The 19,593-nt window shown below is 37.6% G+C and overlaps 1 protein-coding gene across 1 annotated transcript; it reads left to right on the forward strand.

The window, feature by feature from the left end:
* Window positions 1-1,328: 1,328 nt before the first annotated feature.
* On the forward strand, window positions 1,329-11,898 carry LOC121257929 (pyrrolidone-carboxylate peptidase 1-like). The gene is given in 6 exon segments (XM_041159204.1): window positions 1,329-1,403; window positions 2,614-2,978; window positions 9,989-10,093; window positions 10,197-10,203; window positions 10,206-10,243; window positions 11,418-11,898. Coding segments are annotated over 5 exon segments (651 nt in total). The 5' UTR covers window positions 1,329-1,403; window positions 2,614-2,717; the 3' UTR covers window positions 11,658-11,898.
* The last annotated feature ends 7,695 nt before the right edge of the window (window positions 11,899-19,593 follow it).

Genomic DNA, 19,593 nt, shown 5'->3' on the forward strand with positions numbered 1-19,593 from the left:
GAAATGACACATAATAGGAAGATTTATATGTTGGAGAGAAAAGAATCAATAATGAGGTTAGATAATGACAGGTTTGAGTTATTGGTTGTTAAGAAGAAAAGAGTTGAAATCGAAATTAAAGCTCAAGAAGAAAGATCTATAATACTAGCTGAAAAGAAAAGGAAAAATGATATGAAAATTATGAAATTGGATATTGGTTCCATGAATTCTATGCAGCAAGAGTATTTCCATAATCTTCAAATAGAAATAATTGAGGAACAAATGAATAAGGCAATATCTCGTATATGGTTGTATGCTTTGTTTTGTGCAGTTTTTGATAATTTTTTTTTACTGTGGTGACATGTTTTGGGTATTATTGTACTGCTAGTTCTATGAAATGGAAATCATTTTTTGTACCTCTATATGAAACTGTATTTTGTTGGTGGTGGGTGGGTACCAATCGATTGGGTGAATTTTATTGTTGGTTGAATTTTGTTTTTGTTGCTGCTTGCTGGTGGTGGAGCTGCTGAATGAGTTGTGGGTGGTTGCTGGTTTTTCTTGTTGCTCGTTAGTGGTGGAGCCGTTGGAGGACCCAATGCCATTGCTAGTTTTGAGTTGTTGTTTGCTGGTAGTGAAGTCGCTGGAGGACTTGTTAGTGGTTGCTGTTTCTGGAAATTTGTGTTGCTGGAAGTTTTTCATTCCATACTCTTGCTGAAATTTTGTGTTGTAATGATCTTGGAGAAATTTATATTGTAATAAATTTGTATCAAAATCAACTTTTTGGAAGTTGTATCAAGTTAATTTTGATACATAGAATTTGTATTAAGTTGATATTATAAACTGTTTTTGAGCACAGAAATTGTTAACTTGATATAGAACTTGACATGAATTTTATATCAAGTTGATTTTGATACATGAAATTTGTATTAAGATGACATGTTAATATGTGCTGTTTATGAGCACATGAGATTCATTTTTTGTGCATATAAATTTGATGTATTTTATTATTTATAGAATTGCTAAATTTGAATGCATGAAATTATATTAATATATGTACTGGATGCTATGAAATCGTATTTAGGAAAAAAACTAATAATATTTTTTAGGAAAAAAACTAATAATAATAGATAGATATGAACGACCCGATACTGTAGATGACAAAATATACATAAGCCAACGTGAGTTTTGCTTGAAAAATAGATATATAAAAGAGATAATTTTGTATATACATATACCAATATTAATACGCTACTGTCCAAAAGCCAAGGCCGACAACGTGATCTTACCGCAAATCAGCCTGGCAGTTTCGCAATATATGAACGACCCGATGGCATTGGATAGCACTCCCAACAAAACAAAGAAAAAGCTCTCTTTCTCTGCCAGCAATTCCTTTTTGTTCCGCGACAGCGCCGGCCTGATTTCAGGTAGTTCTCAATCCTGCTTTACGATTAAACCTTTTTTTTTTTTTTTAATTATCTTTATGTTTTTGTTAAGCAATATTAATTGGTCAACTCTCTTCAACGATTCTGATTCCGTTCTCCATTTTCTTCCGATTTCTGTCGCATTTATAATTGTCACCTTTGAAGACAGATACAAAAGTTTTGATGGAGTTTTGCTCGATGGGTTCTAGTTTTTGTTGCTTTTAAATAACTTGTCTTTGATGGGTGTACGTGTTAGAGAGGGAGAGAGACAAACACAAGGTTGAAGGAAAAGTAGCAAACCTCTATTAAATCAAAATGGGGTGGAGATTACGAGAAAGAAAAGTTCGTAAAACTAAGGTACAAATTGTTGATTAAGTCATTCAAGCAGATTTTTTTTTTCTATTAAATCAAAATGGGGTTTAGATTACGAGAAAGAAAAGTTCGTAAAACTAGAGGCTGGTTTGCTTTGAAAGATAAAACCCAAAACTTTGGAAACTTTAAAAACCTCCCAATTCATTATTACAACTTTTCTAATCCTTATACAAAATAAAATAAATAATTTAACTTTTTCAAATCCCAAAACAAAAATAATATTTAAAAATATATTCTAACAATATTTTATTCAACTTTTTAACTTTAATTTCAACTCATCTCATCTCTATGAAAACAAACGAGGCCTAAGGTACCAATTGTTGATTAAGTCATTCAAGCAGATTTTTTTATGGGAGAGTTTGTGAACTAGTTATCTTTGTGGAAGATGTGGAAAGTCTGATGCCGTATTGTGACTGTGGTTGGTTTCTTACAATCGATGTAGATTGGTACTTTCAGAGCTCTTGAAGTATAATCCCTTTTCAATTTACTCACAAGGTTGGGGATATTGAGCCCTCCTATTATTTTCCAATATGGGTTTGTTTATTAGTGCACAAGTAAAATGTCCTGGGTTGTCAAGTGCAAGTGATGCAGGTTTGAGTCTTGAGTACTCAGTGCATGCAAACATTGTTAGTGATTGGGAGCATATCATTTCAAAGATCCTGCTTGGCGTGGCCAACGCTGTTTAGTGGGGCATTATACTATCTAGCAATCTCATATTATTTTAAAATTGGATAATATCTGAATTTGTATGATGGGAAGTTTATTGATGCAAAATCTCTTCTGCATTTTATACGGAATCCATTCATGGTGCTTTCTTTTTGCATTTTCTTCTTTAAAATAGATAATGATTTTGGTTGGCTTTTCCAGACGTTGGTGGGCACTCACAGGTTTTAATAGCAGCATTCATAAAAAATAGGGAACTGTATTCGTGTCCAGAACGGCAGTATGGGATCTGAAGGACCAAAGGAGGTCACCATTCATGTAACCGGATTTAAGAAGTTTCAAGGGGTTGCTGAAAATCCTACAGAGACAATTGTTAATAATCTGAAAGATTTTGTTGAAAGGAGGGGGTTACCCCCTGGTGTTACTCTTGGGACTTGCACTGTTCTTGAGACTGCTGGAGATGGGGCCTTGCCTTTACTTTACCAGACGTTGGAATCAGGGATCTCAAGAACGGATGGTAAAAGCAATGAGCAAGTTGTATGGGTCAGTTGTCACTTTTTATTGTTATTTTTTTTTTTTGATAAGAGATAAATATTATTGAAATGAATGAAGTAGGCATAGCCCATGTACATAGGAAGTATACAGAAAAACACCTAAATACATTCTAAGAGCGATAAATTATAGACAAGAAATCATAAATTATCCCATTTAGTACAATAGCGAAAAACCAAAGCAGTAAAGTGTGGAGGAAAAAATTCTTCAACTCCGCCATTGTGCGTTCCTTGTCTTCAAAGCATCGCGCATTCCTTTCCGACCAAATACACCACGTGATGCACAACGAGATCATCTTAAACGCGGCTGCCACTTGATGATAACCTTGCATCTTTCTTCAACAACCCAACAAATCCACTACCTTCAAAAGCATAACCCAAGCAATATCAACCCTTTGAAAGATCTCATCCCACAACATCCTTGTTACCTCACAATGCAGTAAGAGATGATTCACAAATTCTCCTTTTCACATATATAACACCAATCCATCATGATACATCCCCTCTTTCTCAAATTGTTCGTGGTCAAGATCTTCCCAAGAGCAGCATTCCATACAAAAAAGGCTAATTTAGAAGGCATAAGAGACCTCCAAATATTCTTCCAAGGGAAATGCCTTAACCATACATTTCTTGTGATCATTAGACCTTCACTTCAGTCTATCACGCTATGCCGTAGGAGTCCCCATGGAGTATAGTAGTCTGAAAAAATCTGATACACTAGATAATTCCCAATCATGAAAGTCCATATTAAAAAGTACATTCCACTAGTGAGCGCCATGGGAAAAAAGCCTCTTATCCGCCGCTGAAACTTCCCTATTAGCTGCAACACGATAGAGGGTCGGAAAAGCCATTTCCAATGCATGTTCTCCACACCACACATCCCGCCCAAAACTGATTCGATTGCCCTCTCCGACTACAAACCGAATGTGTTTTTCAAAACAAGGCCACTCTCTCCTTATAAACTTCCATAAACCCACACCATGCCCCACTCGCACTTCATTGGAGCACCAACCGCCCCAAGCAGCTCCATATTTAGCGTCAATAATTTCTTTCCATAATGATCCCCCTCCAAATGATTTCTCCAAAGTCATTTCCTCAGTAGAGCTTTATTAAAAGTTCTCAGCTTACTCACTCCCAACCTCCCATACACAGCTGGAGCACAAACTGTCTTCCATCTAACCAGATAAACCCACACCATGCCCCCCTCGCACTTCATTGGAGCACCAACCACCCCAAGCAGCTCCATATCTAGTGTCAATAATTTCTTTCCATAATGATCCCCCTCCAAATGATTTATCCAAAGTCATTTCCCCAGTAGAGCTTTATTAAAAGTTCTCAGGTTACTCACTCCCAACCCCCTATACACAGCTGGAGCACAAACTGTCTTCCATCTAACCAGATAAACCCACACCATGCCCCCCTCACACTTCATTGGAGCACCAACCGCCCCAAGCAGCTCCATATCTAGTGTCAATAATTTCTTTCCATCTAACTAGAAGAAATTTCTTCTCCTCCTCCATGCCCCCCATAAAAACGCCCTAAAGAGTTTCTCAATCCTGTTCACCGTCCCTACAGGCATAGGAGACAAAGATAAAAAAAAATGTGGAGAGGTTAGTAAGGGTGCTCTTCATAAGAGTGAGGCGACCCCCTTTCGATAAATACATCTGTTTCCAACCAGCCAACCTTGTCTTTATCTTCTCCACCACCCCATCTCATATAGCTCTAGCCTTAAAAGATGCTCTCAAAGGAAGACCCAAGTATTTCATTGGCAAAGAGGACACCTTACAATCCAGAAAGCTTGCTAGATTGAGAATATTTGAGATTGCACCCACCAAAACCATTTCAGACTTACCAAGATTCACCTTGAGTCTCGCCACTGCTTCAAAACAAAGTAACAGTGCTCGTAGAGTTTGGATCTGGCTTCTATCTACTTCACAAAAGAGTAGAGTATCATTTGCAAATAAAAGGTGGGAGATGATGATTGAACCACCAGTGCCATTACCCAACTGGAAACCAGATAAGAAACCTCCACCAACAGTGGCTTGTACCATCCGGCTAAGGGCCTCCATAACTATAACGAACAGAAGAGGAGATAGAGGATCTCCTTGCCGCAAGCCCCTAGAAATATCAAAGAAACCAGCAGGTGTACCGTTAACTAGAACTAAGAATCGGGCGGTAGAAATACAATGACTCATCCAGGAAATCCACCTATCACCAAAGTCACACCTCCCAAGCAGGTATAAGAGGAAATCTCAGTTCATGTAATCATAGACCTTCTCCATGTCAAGCTTTCAAAGAATACCTGAACCTTCCTCCCTTTCTCAATCTATGATCCAAGCACTCATTTGCAATAAGTACTGGGTCAAGAATTTGTCTCCCACGATTGAAAGCGTTTTGGGGCTTAGAAATGATATGATCCAACACAGGGCTTAATCGGCTAGCAAAAACCTTTGAAATATTCTTTTACACACTACTAACCAGGCTTATAGGGCGAAAATCCTCAATAATCGAAACCCCATGCTTCTTGGGGATGAGAGCAATGAATGTCGCATTAAGGGATTTTTCAAACTTTTGGAAAGAGTGAAATTCACTAAAGACCTGCAAAACATCACCTTTCATTATGCCCCAACAAGTTTGAAAGAAACCCATTGAAAATCATCCGGGCCGTGCGCTTTATCCTTAGCCATACTAGAGATAACCTTGTAAATCTCATCTTCATCAAAAGGTCTCTCCAAGACACTCGCACTCTGTGAATCAATTGCCTCAAAGGACAAGGCATCAAGCTTAGGCCTCCAACTAACTAATTCTATGAGTAGGGTCTCATAATAATGCACAATATGATTTTCTAGCTTGGGAGGAGAAAATAACACCTGAGTACCTGAATATAGCGACTCAGTAGCGTTACTATGCCAATGTGAATTAGCCACTTTGTAAAAATACTTCGTACACTTATCACCTTCTTTTAGCCAAAGGGTCCTGGATTTTTGACGCCATAAAGTCTCCTCCGACAACAAAACCCTCTCTAGATTTGCCATAACCGTGGCCTTCCTCAATATCACCTCATCCGAAGTATCACCCAATAATTCCTTACCCTTTAGCTCCTGCAATTCCTCCAGAAGAGTAGACTTCTAATTGTCAATGTGACCAAAAACTTTCAAGTTCCACTTCTTCAGGTCTTGCTTCAAAACCTTCAAATTATCTACAAGAATAAAACTTGGAGTGCCTATAAATTGATACGATGACCACCAGGCACGCACACCATCTTTACGAATCCATCCATTGTAAGCCACATGTTTTCAAACTTGAAAGACTGGCAACTCTTGTGAATACTCCCACAATCTAGTGTGATAGGAAAATGATCTGAGCTGACTCGAGTTAGCCGTTTCTAACATACCTCCGGAAAGTGGGCTTCCCACGAAGGAGAGATAAGGAATCTATCCAATTTGAACCAAACTCGACTGTTTGACCAAGTGTATTCGCCCCTACCAGGGGAAGATCCATAAGTTCCAAATAAAAAATGAACTCTGAAAACTCCTCCATAGCCACATAATTCCGATAATGCCCCAATTGCTCACTAAGGAAATGGGTAATGTTAAAATCACCCCCCATACACCATGGCACATCCCAAACAAAGTATAGACCCTCCAACTCCTCCCACAGCCTTCTCCTATCCCTGTCCACATTAGGACCATTGGTGCCTACAAATGCCCATTCCCATCCGTCAACAACGTTTCTGAAAAGAACCGCTACCGAGAAATCTTCAATACACTCCTCAATCGCCTCAACCATTCTTTTATCCCACATGAGTAACACTCAGCCTGAGGCACCCACAGAGGCCAAGTAAGACCAACCCACATACGAGCATCCCCATAGGCTCCGCACAATTCTTCTATCAATGTATCGCAACTTTATTTCTTGAAAGCACACCACATCACCCTTCCACATCCGTAATAATGATTTGATACAAAGGCGTTTATTGCAATCATTGAGCCTCCACACATTCCAAGATATAATCTTAGGCTTCATGTAAACATAGATTGCCCCTCCATTTCGACCTATCCCTTCCACCACTCCCTTCCTTCACATCATAGTTAATGGAACAAGTTAGCCTTTTAAGTTCCCTATCCTGCTTTGTAGTTGACTTCGAACGACTAGCTTCAATTGCCACGAGAATGGCCTTAAATTGTTCTTCATAGCCTTCGCAGGATACCCCAAAGATAGCTTGTAATTCTTCCACCTTCTTGAAGACCCAATTTGAAGGACAATTCCCATATTTAGAACTGGGAGGGAGTGTACACAGTGGGGTTAGGACAGCCCCCTCCTCCTCAGCACAATCTTTATCAAACAAGGCCAATAGCAAGTCCGAAGTTGAAACTGAGCCACTAGAACATTCAACTTCACCTCTGGGTACCAAAAAATTTTCAGAAGTCCTCATCCCAACTTCAGATTCACCTCTAGTGCAATCCCCCATCAAATCCCTAGCAAAACCACCCATCTCCAACAAGGGCGAGCCTATCGGAGACCCCAGACCACGGTCTGGCATGACAGACGGTACATAAGAGACACCAAAGTCTCCGGCCACCTCGCATGGCAGTTTCTGTGCCAACTTTGGCGCCAAAATGAAATTCTTGGCACTGTGTAGGCTCGGGTTTATTTCTCTAAACACTGCCGATGCACACTCCGACACCCCAGACCTCGCCGGCGAACCCATCACCATCGATGTCAACCCCTCACATGATTGTTTTTGTGTAGATTCCGGCAATGAAATGTAGCTCACTGCACTACCCAAATTTGGCTTTGCATCTCTAATCCTTACTGGCGCCAACTCCTCTGCCCCAGACCTCGCTAGCGAACCCAACACCATCAATGTCGATCCTTGACCCACCGCCAACGGTGGGGATTGAGGCCCACGACAACGATGGGGTATCGTTGGTTGCAGCTCTATGTCTCCAGACAGGCTTCACAGCCTGGGCCTAAGAAGCTGGCTGGATCTACATGAAAGGCCTCTAAGCCACTTTGACTGGCCTGTGGATGAGGCCCAACTGAGGTCACAGTCTTACCCTTTAGCCCATGGAGTCCGTCTGCGAATGAAACCATTTTAAAAGCCTGAAGCCCATTTACACTTCCCAGTCCATTGCAAGAGCTTTCTCCCTGGCCCACACCGAAGTCCCTCTGCATCCCCTCCTCAACGCACCGTTTTAGGATGCCAATATTAGTTTGCAATGTCCACTTGCATCTCCATCTCAGCCAAAGCATGCATCAGTGTTTCCAAATGCAGCCTTGACACATGCCTGCCATCGTCTTCTCTGCAGGTTTTGGAGCTCAAGACAAGGCCTCTCTGTATGAAGAGAAGACTTGATGTCCATGCGACGGAGGAAGAGGCATCCATGGGCGGCTCTCTCTGTTATTCCTTCCCAAAACAGAGGAAGTTTCAGAAACTTCCTTCAGCAGCTCTCCAAAATTTCTCCACCCCACCCCTTCCTCCCTTCCCGTATCACTAGTAAGCCACACCGCTTCTCGACCGAACTCCGATAAGGAGAAAAAATTCCCATACGAATCGCTCTGCCTTTGCACCACCAAAACCTGAGATCCATTTCTACACAATCTAAGAAAAATAGAGGACCTCTCAAGAGCTGCACCTTCCTTCACCATGACAGCCAACCAACCCAACGAGTCTTGGTCCATGGAGATGTGCTTCACAGCACAACAGCTGCTTTCAGTGATTCTCCACCACCTTGCATTTATCTTCTTAAACTCAAAGCACTTTTGATCGATAATAACATTCCTACTCGACCGCATCACTATGCAACTACTCATAATGTACTGGAAAAACTGAGCTAAATAACACTGGTTTCAACCACCGTTAACAGAAGAATAGCACCGATGAAAAGACAACATTTTTTCTCGATTGTACAGGGAGAAAAATTAAGAGAGAGGAAACTTGAGCACTTTTTATTATGCAACTCCTAATAATTTTAGAAATCATTTTGTACTTTTGGGATCTGGAAGAACTTAACATCATTTGTGCTTTGATTTCCAAAATTAGTTTATCATCTAGGAACAGCTATCATGGGGCCTATAAGTTGGATGCACTACTTCAGCCTGACCAAAATCAGGGTAGTGGGACTTATTGGTTAAAAATAAGAGTTCTCAGGATGCTTGGTAGTAATTAGGCCGACCTGAAATTTCTGCATAGATATGGAGTTAGAAAATGCCTGAAAAGCATTGACAGAAAAGATTTGTCATAGCTCAACGCAGCTCAAGCATTTTCAACTAAATAATACATAGGATTGTACCTCCAGAAGATTAGAACTGTAAATTATCCATCACCATCCATTGCCCTTGATTTACTGTTTCTGAGTTATTAGACTACATATTTACTAGAAGAATTCATAGATGGTGTAATACTTGGTATTTATGAAAATGGTTTCATAAAATGGGGCATTCATTGGTTTGACACAACCATATTTCATTCATTGATCATTATTGGGGTATCCCAACCCTTATGATAAACAGTGATGTTGTGGACCTGTGGAAGCAAAGCTTTCTAAAACACTAGCATGCTTTGGACACCAATGCTGGAAGGAAGAAAGAAATTTACTCAGAGTGACCAATACCTTTGTTTCTTTGATCTTTTTTTTTTTTTTTAATCAATTCTTAAATCTGCCAAACCTTGGCACAGTTTTATGTAGCATTTTGATACGATGATCTAGCTACTCCACTGCATTTGGCAGTCACACATGGTTGAAGTTAACGCCCACATCAATATCCCACTTGGTAACTTTTCCCTTTCCCTCTCCTTGAGAGCATTGCCAATTTATGTTTCCTGCCCACGGAGATAACAGTTGCCAATCATAACTAATGCGGCCTTTTATGGACTGTTGCAAAAATAATATAAAGAGGATTCTGATAATGCAGAAGCCTGTGTTAGTAGAGTCTCCAGTCTTTCCCTGACTGAGGTTTGCTTATACAAAAAACTTTTTATCTTCGTTGTTTGTTCAGTTACACTTTGGGGTGAATAGTGGCGCTCCAAAATTTGCCATTGAGCAGCAGGCAGTAAATGAAGCCACTTTTCGTTGTCCAGATGAGTTAGGATGGCAACCTCAGGTGCATGTAGTTTTATTTTTTTCCCCTTAACATGATTTAACTCATTATTTTTATTGTATTTTTGTAATCCACTGGGTTATGTTTTGGTCGTATGTTTCCTCAGAAACTTCCATAGTTTGTGAAGATGGAGGAACTTCCAGGGCAAGAGAGGTACTTTGTGGCCTGCTTTAAATATATAACTGGGCTTTATTATTTGTTTGGTAGAATTAATACCGAATTGATTTTTTTGGTGACAGCATGGTTATGGTATTAGTTCAGTGCTTCAAGTAATTTAAGGCTAAAAATTGAACTTTCTGGAGACCTATTGGAAGATAATCCTCCATGAGCAACACTATGCCTATGATGCATTACAATTCATTGCATTACTCTCTCTCTCTCTCTCTGTGTTTCCATCCCCTGCCCACATGGAAAGGGAAAAAGAAAAAGCATCGGAGATAGATAATCCAGAACATATTCTGTGGATTCATATGCATAAAAGATGCGCTAAAGATGCAATGTTAATGAATGTGTTCACTATATCTCTTTTGAACAAAAACGTCGCAAAGTTCAACTGACTGTTTATAATTATTAGGTCCTGGTTTACTTATCAAAAAAAATTATTAGGTCCTGGCTTTGCTGTGCACCATTAGATGGGAAATGTAGATTACTAAGCTCTATGGGAGTTAAAGTAGCTCTGAAAAGTATGAATGAGAGAGGACATGGGGACATGATGATGCTCATCACTGGATGGACAGATGCATGTGTGGTGATGGTGCAATCAAATTGTCTAATTTGCTTAACAAAAACATCAAAACAATAAGTAATCTCTATAAGCAGGGAGAAGTACTGTAATTATTGAATAATAACACGAGAGCCATTTTCCATCTACTGTTATTCGAGTTTGCAATATTCATGGAGATCCTATTATTTCTTTTAAGATTTTTTTTAAACGTATCTAACTAAAATAGGCTTTAGTTAGACAGATTTAACATAAGACTATTTGGAAGTACATGGATACTTTTTGCTACACTTTGCTTGTTCATGTTCTGCTTGAGAAAGTAAAATAAGGAGAATAATAGAGAGAAGGAATTCCGGCATATTTTCTTCGTTAAATTTAATATTATTTCCAAATCCTATATATTATTGTAGAAGGTTTTGGTGGGTCTGAGAATCTGGCATTTTCCTGGAACTCTATTCTTCTCATCCATTTTGATAACTACTGGGCACTGATAATTGTTCCAACTGTCGAGGAATATTGAAGAGTTTTCTTGTCATGTCTCTGCTCTCTCTTCATTTTTCTGTGTCCATGTTGAGTTTTTAACTTCTCATCATATGGTTGTTGCAGACTTGTTGCAGCATCGAGGTTATTCTGAAGTTCTTGAAGAGGAAGGGTTTCGATGTGACCGTATCAAATGATGCCGGCCGATTTGTGTGCAATTATGTGTATTATCATTCTCTTCGTTTTGCTGAACAGAAGGGTCACAAATCTTTATTTGTCCACGTGCCGTTATTTTCGAAAATTGATGAAGAAAGCCAAATGCGTTTCGTAGCATCCCTTTTGGAAGCCATTGCATCTACATGTTAATGTTATCAGTCTGTGTGCTCATTTAAACATTCTTGTTTGTTTGTCATCTTCTAGCAAATGTAAATCAGCTGTGTCAATATCAATATAATGGTCGAACTGCTAACTGAAATGAACTACGGGACTGGTATTTGTTCTTTTTTATTTTTGTGGTTCTTCCCTCTTCAGGTCGAGTCATCAATGTGTAAAATACATCTGTTTGTTATGTTATGGTGCTCAAGAAATTGCTGCCAGTTCTTCAAAAGCTTTTCAGTTTTCAATTAATTTTGGCTACTTGTTTATCGTGTTATGTTCTAATCTCTGCATGCTTTTTTTCTTCAACTGTGATAAAAAGAAAAAAAAAAATGTCAATGTATTTATGCAAAATTACGGCAGATTACTCGTGGAAATGGGACGTGTATGCCATATGGTTATGGTTGTCATTAGGGCTGTTCAACCCGACCCAGGCCGAAATCACTGTTCTTATCTGTTTAACCGAACTGAAAAACTTTTGGAAATTATCCGATTAACTAATTATTTTATTTTATTTTATTTTTTTACATTGGAACGAAGATTTTTGTTTTCTAAGTCAGGTACCTGGCATGCATTTATCATATAATTTAACGTTGAATTCTTGGTTTCCAGCCATATACATGCAGCATACGCTAGTTTCTTCTGGAAAATAGAGGAAGATGAGGACGAAAGTGATGTACCAAAGGAGAGTGAAGTCATGCTCATGCCTTCACATTTTCATGAAGCTGTGGCTACAGCAAGTGCTTAAAAGTTGTGGGAATGCATTAATGCAGTAACAGTTTAATTTTGAGATAATGGTGATTTGAAAGAGATATAGAGAGTGGATGACTTGTAATAAATATTTTATTAGATGATAGCATTATTTATTAAATGGTAGCATTTTTTACCCTGAGCTATTCACTGATGGCATTACTCAATGATGATAAAGGATGGCCCTGGCATTGCATGTGCATAGAGAATCATTGATTATACATACATTGCCAATGATAAAGGATGGCCCTGACATTGCATGTGTATAGAGAATCATTGATTATAGACATTGCCAAGTGCCGTTCATGCCACTCTAGAAAATCAACAATAATTGAATCAGACTCTGACCCCAAAAATAAATATTTGTCATATTTCTTCCATAATATTTGCATTTTCACACTTGTAATTATGTATAAGATTGAACCAGACTCTGACCCCAAAAAATTAAACTTTCAGCAACTTAGTAAAGAACTTGGACTACCCACCTGCAATGGCAATTCAAGCATACAAATGGTATAAGATTCTCCTCTTATCAAGCATATTTGAAGCAGCCAGCATATATGAGAAACAATCAAATAAGGAATTTCAATAATCATCATGACTTAGTAAGGAAAATTCGACTAATTTTCAATTGACCTCATTCAAAATATTCATCATCATCTCTATATGAAAAAAAAAATTATGTTAAAAATATAATTAATTGAAAGGAATATATGAAAATATTCTTCTAATATGAATCTTACCAGTATCTAACTTATACCTTTCTGCATCTTCCATTACATCTTGAGAGTCATAATTAACAGAGGGAGCCATCAACCAATTTTGTGTGCAGATAAGAGCTTCAACTGTTGCAGTGGCCAATAAGCTACGGAATGAATCTAAGACACGACCTCCAACGCTAAATGTCGACTCAGAAGCAATAGGAGATAGGGAAATAGCTAACACATCTCGAGCTATATTGGCAAGGATCGGAAAATTGATTAAATTCATCTTCCACCACATTAAAATATCAAAGTTGGGTGTCAATCCTTCAAGGCTCCCCATAAAATATCGATCCAACTCTGATTTAGACTCTACGACACCCTTTGATGCTTGATACTGCCGATACCTACTATAAATATCCTCCGCATTATAAGATGTTGTGTTGCTTTGACTCTCATCAACACTTGAACCTACATTGGATTTTGAATATTGTTTATACATCCGCTCAATTATCCTCCTTAACCTTGTAACAAGTTCGGACGCTCGCTCATGGCCAAGAAAATCTGTAAATCAAAACTCCAAAACTTCCAACTTGGCGCGCGGATCAAGCACAACCGCAATAAATAAGATTTTGTTTACTTTCTCAAAATCTCCTCAATACTTGTCATATTTCAACAACATCCTCTTCGACATAATTTTCAACATATCATCACCCATAGAAAATTTGATCAAATGGTTATAGATTGAAGCTATTTCTCTAATGAACAAATGTGAAGTTGCATAAGTTGAGCCTGATATCCGCAAGGTGATATCATAAAAAATCTTCAAAAATTGTACCAAAATCTTGACGATTTTCCAATTATTTAAAGTTGGTGGTCCTTCTCCAACCTCACATAAATGCGGACCAAACTGATTGTCTTCATCTTGCATCACCTCAAAAGCCGCATAATAATTGAGAGCCGCACTCAACATCATATATGTTGAGTTCCACCTGGTTGGAACATCAAGAGAAAGAATATGTGCACAACATCTTATGTGCATAAGGTCATTGATTAGTTTCAAACAATCTCTAATTTTGGTAATCTTCCTCAAATAATCAATGGCAGTAGTATTAGAAGACGCATTGTCTACTGTGATTGTAAATATCTTCTTTATGCTCCATCTAAGTATAGATGACTCGATCTCTCTTCCTATTATTGTCCCTTTATGATTAGAAACTTTTATAAAGCATATAATTCTTTTATTCAAAACCCAATCATCATCAATAAAATGGGATGTTATGCACATATAGTTAAGATTTTGCACTGATATCCACATGTCAGTAGTGATGTAGATCTTATAATTGGATGCCATGAATATGTCCTTTAACTTGTCTTTTTCTGACAAGTATATTTTCATACAATCTCGCATAATAGTAATGCGAGAGGGGATTGGAAATCTAGACTCAACTGCAGCCATAAAGTCTTTAAATCCCTGTTTTTCTACAAATCTAAATGGTAGCTCATCCACAATTATCATCTTAGCTACCGCCAACCTTATTTTCTGCTCACTTGGCAAGTCCAAAACTAGGACTGCTAGATGTGCCATCCACCCCATGCCTTATAGGTTCAGTCGTTTTTGATTGGGGGTTATCCTTCCAATCCCTGTCTCAATAAATGCCTTACATGTGTCAATATGGTATCTCAAGGATGAAGTACCTTATTTTTTAGAATGACATAATAAAGTCTTACCACAATAATTGCATGCAACTCTTTGGTCCTTGGGATCCTCATTCTCAATCTTAGAAAAATGAAGCTATACATCCAATCTACCCCGAGATCTTTTGATAGGAGGGCGAACATGAGAATGAGTAGTTGTAGAGAGAGAGCTATCCAAATGAATTACACTAGCGATTGATTCAGATTTTGACAAAGGCACAGTAGCACTAGGCTCCATAACTACAATTTGAGATAAATAAAGCATCATTAATATATATATTAATATATGTCACATGTGTATATATATATATATATATATATATATATATATATATATGATCAGGTATCATTCCCAAGAAGTAAGACTTTATAATATAAAAAGATAAGGTTGTAATTCAATACCACAAGCTAGCCGCAAATTTTTGTTATGTAGCCAGTTCTATGACAAAAAAGGAAAAAGAAAAAAAAGAAAAGAAAAAGAAAGACTTTTACATCATTGAATTCAAATACTAGTCCCTTTAGATTAAAAAACTAGAATATCAACAAACCAGAATATTGGTTCTAGATCAAACTCAGCCCATTATAAAGTTGATGGGGCTGTGGTTAAAGTTAACAGAAAAGGATGAGGGATTCTTCCTTTTATTCACTATTACGACAAAATGACTCTTGGTTATCAAAATTGACCTCTTGCAAACAAAGTTTTGGAACAAAAACTTGCATCCTTCATTCATTAATTTAAGTCTTATTCAATTTGATAAGATGGAAATCCTAACAACAGATAACCACTAAATTAAGAGCAGCTAAGGCTCTTTATTAGGATTACAAAGATAGACCTAATGATAGTAGCAACTAAAAATAATGGGACTCCAAGAAACAAACTCCTTAGCTACGTTGAAGGCCAAAACATGCCAAAACTTCAATTCATGCCAAAACTCCTCGTAACACCCATATAATGATCTTCTGAACACAAGGACACAAAGGCCATTGCAAAGACCAAGCATATACAATATATCAATCAATCATGAACGTGCATATCAATCAAAAAGAAAAATACGTAAACCCAATCTTCAGCATAAACCCAAAAGGAGTACCCTGATTATAAATTGTAAACCGAATAGGGCTTAAATTTCTAAACATACTCGAATTGACAATCATCACTACAAAGAAAAAAAAGTAGGACAACATCAGGAACAACCGGTATACACTGCAAAAAAACTAAGGAGACCAAAAATCAAAATAGATAAATCGGAAAGCCTAGGAATCGAAAACCCATAATACCCAAAAGTTCAACAACCAAGATAAACCCAAACTCAAGAACCCTAATGGTTCAAATCATCCATACTTTCTGTCTGAGAGAGAGATTGAGACACCAAGAGTGAGAACTAAGAGGGCTGAGTGTAGAATCGTCGCATCTAGAGTTGTTCAACCTGACCTAGACCGAAAGCACTGTTTCAACCCGACCATATTAGCCGATTAGCCAAATCGGTCATATTACCCGTTTAACCGAACCAAAAAAATTTCAGAAATTACCCGATTAACTGATTTTTTATTTTATTTTTATTTTTTATTTTTTTACTTTGGAACAAAGTTTTTTATTTTCTAGGTCAGGTACTTGGCATGCATTTCTCCTGTAATTTAACTTTGGATTCTTGGTTTCCAGCCATGTACATGCAGCATATGCTAGTTTCCTCTGAGAAACAGAGGAAGATGAGGATGAAAGTGATGTGCCAAAGGAGAGTGAAGTCATGCTCATGCCTTCACATTTTCATGGAGCTGTGGCTTCAGCAAGTGCTTAAAAGTTGTGGGAATGCATTAATGCAGTAACAGTTTAATTTCGAGACAATGGTGATTTGAAAGAGATACAGAGAGTGGATGGCCTGTAATACATATTTTATTAAATGATAACATTATTTATTAAATTGTAGCATTTTTTACCCTGAGCTATTGACTGATGGCATTACTCGATGATGATAAAGGATGGCCCTGACATTGCATGTGTATAGAGAATCATTGATTATATACATTGCCAAGTGCCATTCATGCCACTCTAGAAAAGTAACAATAATTGAACCAGACTCTGACCCAAAAAAAAAATATATGTGTCATATTTCTTCCATAATATTTGCATTTTCACACTTGTAATTGTGTATAAGATTGAACCAGACTCTGACCCCAAAAAATTGAACTTTCAACAACTCAATGAAGAACTTGGACTAGCCACATGCAATGGCAATTCAAGCATACAAATGGTATAAGATTCTCCTATTATCAAGCTTATTTGAAGCAGCCACCATATATGAGAAACAATCAAATAAGGAATTTCAATAATCACCGTGAGTTAGTAAGGAAAATTCAAGTAATCTTCAATCGGCCTTATTCAAAATATTCATCATCATCTCTACATGATAAAAAAATTATGTTAAAAATATAATTAATTGAAAGGACTATATGAAAACATTCTTCAAATATGAATCTTACCAGTATCTAACTTGTAGCTTTCTGCATCTTCCATTACATCTTGGGAGTCATAATTAACGAGGGAGCAATCAACCAATTTTGTGTACAGATAAGAGCTTCAACTGTTACAGTGGCCAATGAGCTACAGAATGAATCTAGGGTTGTTCAACTGTCTCAACCCTCTCACAGACTCACACTCAGCCCTCCCGCACTTTGCCCTCTCACAAACTCACACTTAGCCCTCTCGCACTCTGCCTCTTGCACTCAGCCTTCTCACACTCAGCCTCTCGCACTCAGCCCTCTCGCAGTCTCAGCCCTCTTAGTTCTCACTCTTGGTGTCTCAATCTCTCCCTCGGACAGAAGGTATGGATGATTTGAAACGTTAGGGTTCTTGAGTTTGGGTTTATCTTGGTTGTTGAACTTTTGGGTTTTATGGGTTTCCGATTCCTAGGCTTTCCGATTTATCTATTTTGGTTTTTGGTTTCCTTAGTTTTTTCGCAGCTGATACTGGCTGTTCCTGATGTTGTCCTACTTTTTTTTCTTTGTAGTGATAATTGTCGATTCGAGTATGTTTAGAAATTTAAGCCCTATTTGGTTTACAATTTAAAATCAGGGTATTCCTTTTGGATTTATGCTGAAGATTGAGTTTACTTCTTTTTCTTTTTGATTGATATGCACGTTCATGATTGATTGATATACTGTATATGCTTGGTCTTTGCAATGGCCTTTGCGTCCTTGTGTTCAGAAGATCATTATATGGGTGTTACATGGAGTTTTGGCATGAATTGGAGTTCTGGCATGGTTTGGCCTTCAACGTAGCTAAGGAGTTTGTTTCTTGGGGTCCCATTATTTTTAGTTGCTACTATCATTAGGTCTATCTTTGTAATCCTAATAAAGAGCCTTAGCTGCTCTTAATTCAGTGGTTATTTGTTGTTAGGATTTTCATCTTATCAGATTGAATAAAACTTAAATTAATGAATGAAGGATGCAAGTTTTTATTCCCAAACTTTGTTTGCAAGAGGTCAACTTTGATAACCAAGAGTAATTTTGTAGCAATAGTGAATCAAAGGAAGAGGATCCCTTATCCTTTTCTGTTAACCTTAACCACAGCCCATCAACTTTATAATGGGTTGAGTCTGATCTAGAACCAATATTCTGGTTTTTTAATCTAAAGGGACTAGTATTTGAATTCAATGACATAAGAGTCTTTCTTTTTCTTTTTCTTTTCTTTTTTTTTTATTTTTCCTTTTTTGTCATGGAACTGGCTACATAACAAAAATATGCAGCTGGCTTGTGATATTGAATTACAACCTTATCTTTTTATATTGTGAAGTCTTGCTTCTTGGGAATCGTGATACCTGATCATATACACATGTGATGTATATTGATATATATACATATATATATACATATATATATATATTAATGATGCTTTATTTATCTCAAATTATAGTTATGGAGCCTAGTGCTACTGTGCCTTCGTCAGGGTCTGAATCAATTGCTAGTGTAATTCATTTGGATAGCTCTCTCCCTACAACTACTCATTCTCATGTTCGCCCTCCTACCAAAAGATCTCAAGATAGATCGGATGTATGGCTTCATTCTTCTAAGATTGAGAATGAGGATCTCAATGACCAAAGTGTTGCTTGTAATTATTGTGGTAAGACTTTATTATGTCATTCTAAAAAACAAGTTACTTCATCCTTGAGATACCATATTGACACATGTAAAGCCTTTATTGAGACTGAGATTGGAAGGGATAACCCCAATAAAAAACGACCAGACCTAGGAGGGATGGGGTGGATGGTACATCTAACAGTCCTAGTTTTGGACTTGCCAAGTATAATAAGCAGAAAATAAGGCTGGCTGTAGCTAAGATGATAATTGTGGATGAGCTACCATTTAGATTTGTAGAAAAATAGGGATTTAAAGACTTTATGGCTGCAGTTGAGCATAGATTTTCAATCCCCTCTCGCATTACTATTATGCGAGATTGTATGAAAATATACTTGTCAGAAAAAGACAAGTTAAAGGACATATTCATGGCATCCAATTATAATATTTGCATCACTACTGACATGTGGACATCAGTGCAAAATCTTAACTATATGTACATAACATCCCATTTTATTGATGATGATTGGGTTTTGAATAAAAGAATTATAGGCTTTATAAAAGTTTCTAATCATGAAGGGACAACAATAGGAAGAGAGATTGAGTCATCTATACTTAGATGGGGCATAAAGAAAATATTTACAATCACAGTAGACAATGCATCTTCTAATACTACTGCCATTGATTATTTGAGGAAGATTACCAAA

Source organism: Juglans microcarpa x Juglans regia, chromosome 3S (genome assembly GCF_004785595.1).
Source record: "Juglans microcarpa x Juglans regia isolate MS1-56 chromosome 3S, Jm3101_v1.0, whole genome shotgun sequence".
Lineage (NCBI taxonomy): Eukaryota > Viridiplantae > Streptophyta > Magnoliopsida > Fagales > Juglandaceae > Juglans > Juglans microcarpa x Juglans regia.